The sequence below is a fragment of the Penicillium cataractarum genome (genome assembly GCF_028827025.1).
Source record: "Penicillium cataractarum strain IBT 29864 chromosome Unknown utg000008l, whole genome shotgun sequence".
NCBI lineage: Eukaryota > Fungi > Ascomycota > Eurotiomycetes > Eurotiales > Aspergillaceae > Penicillium > Penicillium cataractarum.
In genome coordinates this window covers 4566812-4579349 of record NW_026622744.1, presented here as the reverse complement: position 1 = coordinate 4579349, position 12538 = coordinate 4566812, and the positions used below count along the sequence as shown (strand labels likewise).

At 48.8% G+C, this 12538-nt stretch overlaps 2 protein-coding genes across 2 annotated transcripts; both read left to right on the top strand.

Moving 5' to 3' along the window:
- Positions 1 to 1094: 1094 nt before the first annotated feature.
- On the top strand, positions 1095 to 1549 carry N7496_010689 (GFA family protein; the record flags this gene model as incomplete). Its single annotated transcript, XM_056703602.1, has 2 exons — positions 1095 to 1169; positions 1229 to 1549. The coding sequence occupies 2 exons, from the start codon at positions 1095 to 1097 to the stop codon at positions 1547 to 1549; spliced, it is 396 nt and encodes a 131-aa protein (XP_056552602.1).
- A 2017-nt stretch (positions 1550 to 3566) lies between these two features.
- On the top strand, positions 3567 to 5770 carry N7496_010688 (arrestin C-terminal domain-containing protein; the record flags this gene model as incomplete). Its single annotated transcript, XM_056703601.1, has 4 exons — positions 3567 to 3930; positions 4149 to 4984; positions 5253 to 5328; positions 5388 to 5770. 4 exons carry the CDS (start codon positions 3567 to 3569, stop codon positions 5768 to 5770), a joined length of 1659 nt encoding a protein of 552 aa, XP_056552601.1.
- Between the last annotated feature and the right edge of the window lie 6768 nt (positions 5771 to 12538).

Sequence of the window (12538 nt, the reverse complement as noted above, 5' to 3'; positions counted from 1 at the left end):
AAAGACATTCATTAGTTCACTTCTAACACGTCAGATAGAATGTGCCATCACTATAACCAAACTCAACTCCGTTCGACATTAGGTAAATCGGATCTAAATAGAGCTTTTTGCAATAAGTAGATCGCAGAGTATTTGTATCTTTCCCGCCGAGCACAGCTGTGTCAAAACCACAACCCAAACCAAATCGTGGCTACGAGCTGAAGACCTACTTCAGCAGCCCGACCAAGGAACAAAGATCCTATTCCCTGGTCTATATCTCTATACCCGGAATATGCCGGCCGTGATACTGACAACTATTTGTTCACGTATTGACCAAGTGGACGGGACGATCGGAATAGCGGTAGGCGTAGTTCAAGACTCAACAGTCAAGTCGTCTTTCTCCCGAAAATATTCAACACGTAAGTTTCCCTATCAGCGCTGAAATTGACAACCTCTACATGTTTCACAAAACCGCCCGTATGTCTTTTGTGGAGATTGAACCGACCGCAATCCGCGGAATTGGACGACCATGAGCTTTCCACAATACCTGTTTTTTCATTAGAACGGTCCATCTCCATAAAAGGCTTCTCTGTACGAAGAAGACAGATGCCAATATGCCCAGCTTTCTGCCCAACCGACTACAAAGTCCAAGGTTCAACCCTCACTGAGGCCGTCGTTGACCTCAAATAACGATCCCACCAGACGGGGATGGGATGCTCACAGAAAATACTGCTCTCTGTCGAACTGTCTAGACTTCGATCACTCAACGGATTTCATCTCCTGTAGAAGATTTCCATGGAAGATATTGAGTTTTCACCTGACACACGGTAGTATCTGAGATTAAACGGCTCCCAATGCTTCAAGAAGAAACCATCGCTAGCTGGAATAACACTAACTTGCAGATTTGTTAAGATTTGTTGCTAGAAGTATTAGATGTATACACATGTGGTGTTAAGGACGGCCGGGCGTTCAGGTCGGCCGGGAATTACGTTAGTGGAGTCGAAGACGTCATCAGTGACCGCGAGAGAGTCTGATGTTCTACCTATATTTCAATGTGTCAACGAACACCTTCTTGTAACGCTCTCGCCAAGAGTCATACCCCCGAAAGACTCGCCATGTTGACCGGTTCGTGTCTTTGCACCGTGAACAAATACACAATCATAAATAAGGATGCTGCTGTATTCAGGAAGGTGAAGATCTCATACTAGCGAGGTTCCTTTCTTTATCTACTTATTTGACTTTCTACTAGATAATATGTCACTGTGCTCGCTGCCGTAAGATCAGCGGTGAATACACTACCACTAACATTGTCGTGCCGAAGACGAGCTTCAAATTGACAAGGGTTTCGAAGTGGCCCTCTCTCGTTCCTGGTCTATTAAAGAGCACCCACACTTTCAACGCTGTCCTGCCAGATGATAAGCATGGACATATTTGTTTTTGCAGCCATTGTGGGTCGGTTCTCTATCGCGAATCTGAAATGCAGGGAATGCGCGGCCTAATTTTTGTGCCAGTGGGCACTCTTGATGACATTGACTCGGTCAGCGACTTGAGAAAGGAAGAATGGTACTGAGTGGGTGAATTTAGATTTGCGGATGTAATTTATAGGAAATAAATTTGACTTGAGTCGTATGTTGGAATGTGAGATTCTTTTTATGCCCTTGAAGAACAAACAGTGAAAATAATTGTTGGACCACCAGCTAGGTACTGTGTACACAGTTAAGTGGACAGCATATATGCTCGAAAAGCAAAGGTCAATTGATTCATGTAGGTAAATGTCGATTCTCAGTGTAGTTGGAAAACACCCCTGGATCCAACACACTGGCCCTCAGTGGTCACAACACCAAGCCGCACGCAAGAATTCGTGCACTAAGCAAGGAGTGTTATCCATCAGTCACTGGCAGCAAGTCACCGCTGGTTTGTTCTGACGGGGGGATATGTCCCGACAGTAATAGTAACTTTTTCACGCCTTATTGTCGTTTGCCTGTTCGTTTCCGCTCGTTTCCGAATTATTAACTTTTCTTCTATCAGAGAGGTAACAGCACTGCTCCTCTCTCCAAGTACCGGTCATCTCTAATCTTCTAGCCATTGTAAAGTTATAGCCTATGTCACTCTCATCATTTCCTCCAGCCGCACAGCGAGTGTTATTAGAAAGCGTATTTTCCACGAATTTCTGGGAATTTCAAGTGAGCTAATGATTAGTGTTTCTAGAAACTCATCATTTTTTATTACATGTTACAACTTCGCGACAAAATGACAAGGGCGACCTTTGTAGGCATATGACAGATGAAAACCCTCATTTCCAAAGCCATCCAAACAAAATTCTCTCACTTCGTGATAACTTACTAGAAACTGCCCTAGGCTGGACGTACCTGACCTGGTGCTTCTACCACGGCAAGAAGCCTGTTACAATTCCCGCAGTAATGTTCACATTCTTGACAACTTTTCATGACGCAGGGCAGAACAGCTCCACAAGGCCCAAGGAAAATGCAGCAAAGACAGGACCAAAGCCTAGTACAATAGATTTACGAGTCAGTGTTGTGTACTTAACCATTGTCACGCCCCTTATGTAGAGGAAGTACGGAAATTTACTTAGCACGACGCCCAACTCGAAATTCAATCTTCGTGACCTCCTGCTTATGACAATAATGGCAGTGGATGGACGTAGGATAAGTCGATAAGGAGGACAAGGCCATCGGCCCGAGAGTCCCAGCACCTCTGTGGTCCCCTACTTGATCCTGATGGGATTGTGTTGATCGGGCACCCTCAGGTAGATTCGTAGAGCTTCTAGAAACTGATCGTTCTTTGGTATTACTAGTTGCTAGATGTAAGAGTATATTCCTATTCAAAACAATAAAATTTAATGACCTACTTGTCACAGACGTCTGGAGCTGTGCTTATTCCAGCGCTAGCGTCAGATCGATTTCCTTGAGACTTTGTAGGACCTTTATGTGGATCACTACTATAGCCTTCTTGTGAGTGCTTTTCTGACATGGTGAATTATCGCAAAGTGATCACTTTGAGAAACAATATGGAAGTACTCTTCCTACTTTCCAACTCGACGACTCGGAATCGGAATGCGAATAGTTAGAAGAGCAAAGCGAGCATATATATCCTCTAAATACCCTCTGTTTAGCAACATGAACCGTCATACGCCTATTATTTTATGGCATGAGACACAAGGCCTAGGCACTGAACCAAATGTTGGTAAATTATTAAATAAGCCACTACCAGTATCTACTGTGTGCATTCCAGAGCAGGGTTTTCGAGTTATCATGTGACTTTAGACTCTCGGTCTGCTGCGGTCTAGATCTACCTAGGCCGTACCAAAAACCCAACCCACGGTTTGGGTTTACCTTTGCACTTCGTGCGGCCGTCTATGACGTCGGAATGCAGATATTTTTCTTCCAAACTCAAATCAAGAAAATCACGCAACCAAAATCACGCATCTAATAGGGAGACTGAGTAGCCACTGTAACTGGGGTGATTGCACTGAAATATCAAGCGATTTCTTGGCTATGCCTGCCCAAACCCTTGCAGATACACCAGGATATGCGAATGGCTGAATACCGCCAGACGACATCAAAGATATGCTAGCACCAATAACTAGTGAGATGGGGTCGGTTACGGAGCAAAATGCTGTTGAGAAGGGTAAGGAGGTTGCAACCGCTTCCTTGGACCTGTATAGGAACTTGTGGGTGATGAGTTCAACTCCTGCACCCGCTATCACACCTTTGCCCAACGAGGCGGTCGCGACCAGCGCCAATGGGATCACGGTCGCTTTGGCTCTGACTGAACCGGTAGTCTATTTGCCTCAGTTTGATCCAGCCGACCCAGCTGCTTCAAGATCAGTTATGCTGAGTGGAAATTTGCGACTCAGATTGACGAAGGCTATCAAGATAAAGAGAATTGAACTGGTGTTCAAAGGCGTCGCACAAACGAAGATGTCTAATGGTAGGTGATACTTGCTGCCGCTTTTCAACTTTCACGTTAGTGCGCTGAGTATTTATATCAATCAAACCTAGGGATATTTCCAAAGAAAGAACAAATCCAAAACGTGAAAGAGCTTAACAAACACGTATGGCCACTATTTCTTGCGGGTGCGCAAGACGGACTTTCAATGTTCAATATTAAATACAGGGCAAAAAAATTCCAAATTTCAAGCCCTCTAGTTGCGACAACGATGAAGGTACGCGGGACAAACGAGGCGATAACGAACTTCAATCAAAACAAAGAGACCATGGATATCTCTCTCCAAACGAATTATGATCACGGTTATGGAGCTGGTAGCGGCGAGCCCTGGGCCCGTCGAGTTTTGAGGTTACACCGAGGCTACAAAGTCTTTGCTCCAGGCGATTACACTTATGAATTTGAACAATTGATCGATTCACATAACCCAGAAACAATTGAAAACGAGATGGTTTCTGTCAAATGGCTCCTTCAAGCTGTCGTTGAACGGTCAGGAGTGTTTCGGTCTAACCTCGCTGGCATTCGCTATATCCCCTTCATCCGGAGCCCTATGGAGGGATGCCTAAAGCAGATTGAGCCCGTTGCGATATCGAGAATCTGGGAGGGTCAACTCTATTACAACATCACTATTTTCGGAAAATCGTTCCCTTTGGGGTCACAGATACCTATTGCTATAAAGCTCATCCCATTCGCAAAAGTTACTTGCCGTCGTATCCAAGTCTGGGTGATAGAAAATGTGCATTTTCGTGGCAAGGCCAAGCATCACGCCGAGCCAATTAAAAGGTTCCTACTTTTCGAGGAAATGGCGCATTCGGCAAGTTCCAGCAAATATCCCAATCGAGGGGCCACGGTCACAGGAGAGGATTTTATTGATCACAAGCGGAACAAGTTTCTAGGTGGTCTCAGTCAAGCCGGGCCAACTGAAATAGAATTGAATGTACAGATCCCCAACTTCCAATCCATCGCGCATAAAGGGGAAATGGAAATGTTGCATTCCGACGCGACATATGAAGGTATCGAAATCGCTCATCAGGTTATGGTAAGCGCATACCAAGTAAAGCAGAATAAATCCATTCCATTGCCCGGTTATAGGTTGCTCAACTTTATATTCCATGGCTTGAAATGCATCGAAGAGCTGCTATGAAATTTCCTGACGGTGTAACAGATAACGTTACATATGTCTGACGTTTCCGAGGAAGAACCTTCCCACCAACATCACTTTGTTGTTTCGGTGCATACTTCGATCCGTATCCTCTCTTGTTTTACTTCGCAATCATATATTGATCTGCCTGCATATTCACCTACAGTATGATATGAAGGATCGCAACACTAGCGGAAGCAACTCCAAACTTCAAAGCCCTAGAAATACAGCTCAAGTTCTCGGTACATCAAAAAATAAAGTATTCGTCCTAAACACTAGTCTGCTTAATATCTTTACATAGCTTTTGACTTCCAAGCAACCCATATCGTTATACCTACATATCGGAAACGGCTTTTGGTGCTCTTCTATTTTGAATTTGGTCCAAAGCAACAATTCCTCTTCGTGCTTGCTTCGTTTCAGGGCCACAGCGCGCGTGCCCTGAAACGAGGAACGAGTGAAGGGGTTACTACCCTGCGTGAGCGGCCCGCAAAGTTTGGCAGCATACGTACTGCAAAATCGGTCTACATTCTCGCCGCTAATTGGTCAATTTTCGCCGCCAAGACCGTCTCTATCTGTCTTAGCTGTTCGGGTTCTAGGGTTCTAGGGCTTCTTTCTGCGCTTCTTGTTACGTTTTACTTCTATGACTGGCTCGTCCTTCGTTGTAAAACTCTCTTCTTGGCTTAAGTTTAGTATTTTGTTGACTTTCACGCTTACCGTCGCCGATTCGCTGACTTGTGGAATCCTTACTAAGCTTGGCTATTGCTGGTCCAAGACGCTCTATAGCTTTATCTGCACTGGTCGTAAGTTTACCTTTTGTTCTTACCTCTCTTCTGCTCCATAGCTCTTACTATAGCCTACTGGAACTTATTCCTACGCCTTACTTCGCTGATATATAAGACTACATAGAATGCACTCGGACCTTCGGTTACGGTTACTTAGTGTTATAGTTTGACTCGATTATTTAGGCTATTTATAATTCACGTACATCCAATCGGCTTTCGCTACTATCGTCCGTAACTTTAAGTGCGCTATAATTCTACAACCGTGCACGCACTCCCACTATACCCGATATATTCGACGGTTACGTCACGAAAGCAAGAGATTCCCTAGCTTATTTCATTTGTGGGATTTTACTTTAATGTTTTATTCTACCTAGTTTTAATATATGTCTACTCCTCTTAATATATTTGACTTTACGGATATGCTCTTGTATCTATGCTCGTCCAATTATTATATCCTACGCCGTATTCTACTACGGTACTCTACTTAGTTATATATATAATTGGCCGACCCAGCGAATATGCGTGTGTACCTTTTCCGTGCAGTGTCAAACCTGACCGTTCGACTTGCTATGTTATCACCAAATTTACGATTTGCCTTTCGTACTTGTTTCGTTTCAGGGCCACAGCGTGCGACAGCGCGCGTCACCAGTTTATCTATACCCAATTCCTAAACTAGCGGCTTGGCAGTGGGGCCCAAAAAGAATAAGTGAGTGTAAATTGGTGAAGCTGGATTTGCACGTCTCTGTACTAAATAGGATCCCAAAAAAGGCATGCGAGTATTCGAAAGCGATTCGAAACTGAGTGCTCTGATTGATACTATTGCGAAATAAAACGTGGTAGTGTGCCGAACGGGAACTAACCCCGGACCGATGGCCGACCCACCCGCGGGAGGGCCCGAGCCCTCCCCCACAAACACCCAAGGAGGGGCACAACTGTTCTCGCTGGAAAACTTCGAACCGTCGATTGTACCTCGAAAGAGAAGAAGCCTTCGCCATGGAAACGAAGTCACCACGGCTGCACGCTCGAATCCCGAGTTTGCAGGCTCGGAAGACAATAACGGACGGGTGACGACTAAGGAGGTGCGACAACTCATCAACAGCCTGAAGGAAATTATCTCCCACCAAACCACGGTCATCGAATCCACCAAAGCCGAGATCCTAGAGGTTAAACACGACCAGAACGTACTCAGAGACCAGAATGAGAAGCTCCACGAAGAAATCAGAGCTTTGTGAGAACAAATTGAAACCCGGACGCCAGCAACCCCAACCAGATCTTGGGCTGCAGTAGCAGCCAACGTCGGCGACAATCCTACCCAGCTCAGCCATCAGCCGCCCGAGAAAGAGCGGAACTGCGTCCGAATCAGCACTCAGAGAACGTTAGTAGACCCAAGAGATAATGACGACACCGACGGGAGCACCTTCTGCCGATACCTCCCCACTGAGGCCGCCAACACCCACATCCGCACCGCCCTACTGAACGCCCCCTCCACACAGGATGCCCAGGTTGCCGGTATCGGGACCACCAAGACGGGATATGTTATCCGCTTCAAGGACGCAGAGTCGGCCGAAGTGGCCCGCAACAACACCGAATGGCTGAGCGAGCTAGGGAATAACACGAAGCTAGTAAAACCACGATTCGGCGTCGTCGTGCACCGTACCCCGACAGAGGACTTCGACCTAGAAAACGCTACCACTCTAGCAATTGAGAAAATCATTGAAGAAAACGACTTAGCGGAACGCGGCTTCCGAATCGAAGAGCTGGCGTGGCTGAAAAGGAAGGATAAGGTGCTAGGGAAATTTGCATCGCTGGGTATCTGGTTCGACTCCGCTGAGGGAGCCGACTATGTCCTTAAAAATGGTCTCCTTGTTGGACAAAGACAAATTGGAAGCGTGGAACGTCGCGAAATCAAGAAAAAGAGGTGCTTCCGATGCCAACGGTTCGGTCACTTAGCGTGGTCGTGTAGGGAAACCCCACGCTGTGGACATTGTGCGGGCCAACATGAGCGGCAACGATGCCCTCCCGGAATCAGGGCCAGATGCCTCGATTGCGGCGGCGAACACCCAACCGGCGACCGACAGTGCCCAACCCCCGCAACCTCCAACCCCCATCAATGTTAGAGACGAACCTACGTATACTACAGTTGAATATCATGAAATCAGGACCACGGATGGAAGCACTCATCAACGATCACGAAAACCAAAACTTGGATGTGCTCCTAATCCAAGAACCCTCAATTACTACCTACCAAACACATGTCAACCACAGCGCCTGGCGGCTATATCGACCAACCGTCGAGACGGATGCTGATCGGTTCCGGAGCCTTATCTACGTCAACAAGAGAGTCTCAACGTCCTCCCACCGACAGATCCACTGTGACCACCCAGACCTTACCGCAATCAAGATTTGGACAGCGGACTCTCAACTCCTCCTCTTTTCTGTTTACATCCCATCGGTCCCACTGTGTACACCGGCCGATACGTCAGCGGAACCAGCATTCAACGCTATTCAAAACACGATCGCATCCGCTACACAGGACAACCGGAGGTCCACAAGTGTCATTCTCGCGGGAGATTTCAACCGCCATCACCCAACCTGGGGTGGTAACCACATCCAACCGCGATTCATTGAAGAAGCAAGCGACCTGATCACCTTCTTCGAAGCCAATGGCCTATACAGCTGCCTCCCACGAGGAACGGCTACATACTGGGCTCTAAACGATCCGGGAAGAAACTCCACCATTGACCAGACGGTGACGAACCGACCAGACCTACTCATCAAATGCCATCTCTACCACGAGAACTACGGGTCAGACCACCGTGCCACGTATTCGGAATGGAACCTCCAAGCTCAGCACAAGCCCGCCACTAAGCCAAAGAAGGCGTTTAACCGCGCAGAATGGAACAAGATTGGCGAGGATGTGGTGCAGCGGATCGGCCCATGGAAGGATATCAAAACACGACCGGCACTAGATGAGGCTGTGATGAAACTCATCGAAGCAACGACAGCAGCCATAGATCGGTACACACCAGACACACGCCCAACGCCATACTCTAAGCGGTGGTTCACTCCGGACCTCAAAGCTCAACAGACCGAGGTCAACCAGCTACGCCGAAGATGGCAGTCAGCCTGTGCCGAGCTTGGACGAGAGCACCCTTCGTCCACAACCCTTTTCCGAGAGATGCAAGAAAAACGCCGGGCGTGGACTCGGGCCATTGAGAAAGCTAAAGCATCACATTGGAGACAATTCCTCGACGAGGCAGGGGAAGGGAAACTATGGAAAGCGGCTACCTACATGAAACCCCGAGAGGCGTGGGGGTGTATCCCAGCGCTGAAGGTCGGTACCAGCGAGCTTACTGGAAACGAAGAGAAGGCGCAGGCTTTCATAGACTCCTTCTTCCCCGAAATGAATACTCCCTCCGATAGCCAACCAACCTCGACAGCACTGGAGCTCCCGTGGCAACCCATCACTGAGCTAGAGATCCAACGATCTCTTAAAGCGGCGAAAGGAACTACTGCACGGGGCGATGACAATCTGCCAATGCTCGTGTGGAAGCAACTGTGGAAACACCTAAAGGACGTTATCACTAGAATCCTCAATGTATCCATGAACCTAGGCCACCACCCAAAGCTATGGCGGAATGCAAAGATCGTGGTGCTAAGGAAGCCTGGGAAACCGGATTACTCGGCCCCAGAGGCCTACCGCCCGATCTCACTCCTAAACACACTGGGCAAGCTCCTCGAGGCAGTAGTAGCCCGCCGACTGTCATATCTAGCAGAAAAACACGGCCTACTACCGGACACCCAGTTCGGTGGACGGCCGGGAAGAACCACTGAACAAGCTTTGCTGGTGCTCTCGAATGCGATCGACCGGGCGTGGTATAAAAATAAAGTGGTAACTCTCGTGTCATTTGACCTAAAAGGAGCCTTCAATGGGGTCAATCAAGTGAGTCTAGATGCCTGCCTACGAGCTAGGAGGATCCCCGCGGTGGCGAGAAAGTGGATCGCGAGCTTCATGAGCGACCGATATGCTAGCATAGGATTCGACGATTTTCGCACAGATATGGCACCGCTGGCCAACGCAGGACTCGCACAAGGATCACCTCTCTCCCCGATTCTTTTCACATTCTTCAACTCCGAACTAGTCGACCAACCCGTCACCTTTCACGGTGGCGCATCAGCCTTCATCGATGACTACTTCCGCTGGCGAGTAGGTCGCTCGGCAGAGGAGAACTTAGTCAAGATACAGACCGAAGATATTCCTCGCATCGAAGCCTGGGCGCGGCGAACTGGGTCCTGCTTCACAACCAAGAAAACCGAACTCATCCACCTAACCCGGAAACGAGGGGACCAGTTGCAGGGCCAGGTTGTTGTGAATGGAACGACCGTCACGCCATCGCCCACGGCTAAGCTGCTAGGGGTGATTTTTGACCAGGAGTTAAGATGGAAAGAACATGTGCAACAAGCTGTTAAGCGCGCAACAAAAGTCACTATCGCTTTGAATGGACTACGACACCTGCGACCCGAACAGATGCGACAACTTTACCAGGCGTGTGTAACACCAGTAGTGGACTATGCGTCAACGATCTGGCACGACCCACTACGAGACAAAACCCACCTTCGACAGCTGAACACCGTACAAAGGACCTCGCTGATCCGGGTTCTGTCGGCATTCCGAACAGCGGCCACGACGACCTTGGAGGTAGAAGCATACGTTCCCCCCACCCACCTGCGTCTCCGTCACCGAGCCCAGAGGACCATCGCTAGCCTCCACACGCTGCCAAGGGATCATCCCATCTGGAGTGCACTCTCACGAGCCCAGAAACGTAGGAATAATATCGGATCATATGCTCGCTTCCCACTCGCGGAGGCGATGAAGACCATGAACATCGAGAGGCTAAACGAACTGGAAACTATCGACCCACGTCCATTACCGCCGTGGCGTCTCAATCCGTTTGCTGAAATCGAGATTGGGACTGACCGCGAAGCAGCGGCACAAAAGGCCGAGGCTACTCGCTCAACATCCGACGTTGTGGTCTACTCTGACGCCTCTGGTCGACAGGACTGCCTGGGTGCTGCCGCTGTAGCCTAGACAACAATCAAGAGATCGTCGAGGCGCAGCAGATCCAAGTAGGACCGATGAGCCGCTGGTCTGTCCACGTCGCGGAGCTCATAGGCATCTTCTACGCGATCAGCATCGTGTTTAAAATCGCCCACCAGCACCCAAGAACTGCAGATAGGCAACTAACAGCAACGATCCTATGCGACAGCCGGTCCGCCCTACAGGCGGTTCAGAGCGCGAGAAACAGATCAGGGCAACGTATCGTTCACGCAATCCTCCAGGCTGCCGCTGAGGTTCCAGCGGCGGGAATCATACTCCGCCTTCAATGGGTGCCAGGGCATTGTGACAATCCGGGAAACGACGCTGCAGATCGATTAGCAAAGAACGCCGCCAGCCCGGGCAAAACCCATCCTTTCCGCCCGCTCCTTACCAGGGAGAGGGCATTCATACGTCGAAATATCTACGCGCAGTGGGAACAAGAGTGGAAGTCATCCACTAAGGGTGGTCACTTGCGAAAGATCGATAACACCCTACCAGCAAGCCATACGAGAAGACTATACGGGAACCTTCCGAGGAACCGCGCGTACCTCTTGACACAGTTGCGCACGGGCCATAACTGGCTATCCAGCTACCGCAAGAAAGTTGGCTATAGTGACGACGACCAGTGCGTATGCGGCGCACAAGAAACAGTCACCCATGTACTGGTGGACTGCCCGAACCTGAGGGAGCTTCGAAGAGAGTTAAGGAAAGAAGCTGGAGACGCATTCAATAGCGTGTCGAGTCTGCTGGGAGGCTCAAAACAAGGTGAGAAAGGTAAACCAGACACCGTCTCACGAGCCAAGACGGTCAAGGCCGTACTGGATTTTGCTGAGGCGTCACAACGGTTTCAGAGTCGCGCACCACAAGGGCAGCCTAACAATAGGAACGGCAATTAGGCCACGGTAGGCCTTGACGAGGCTCTAAGTTCGTTTTCAGGAAGTGGAACACTCTACATGTACATACACGGATATATAGTTGTTGTATCCTGCATGTCGTTTCGACGAGAGGTCAAGGTAAATGAATTCACACACACACACACACTCTCTCTCTCTGTATCTCCTTCTTCTTGGGTGGAAAATCGCCCTCCGATGACCAGAAGTGGACGCCCAATTTGGATGCAGTGCGAGCCTCAGTACAGTTTGCCATCGCTACGGGCCGACTTGAGGCCACTTAACCTTGCCGACGAACGAACAAAATAACCCCTCTTACTAACCCCAACCCCTTGTGACAGACGGTAGACGCGCTTCAACTGCCGAAGATAGGAGGTTGAACACTTGAAGAAGCGCCTTCAAGCCAGTCTACTCACCAATACTAACCCACAGGGACCTGCTATGAGATTGGCAATTGAAAGGGCAAATACGGAAGGAAATACTGTATGGGCTCCAAGGAGACACGGCTTATACCCAAACATGCATGTACTGGTAGATTAGTGATAGTTGCCCTTTCGGCTCAGCCGCCGGGCGTTAATGAATTGTGTGTGTGTGTACTGTAGACCTTCCCAGACCATACTTTCATAGTCTCTTTTATTCAACCTTCCGACTTTGCTAGTTCGCTCATGAAGTCATCCATTTC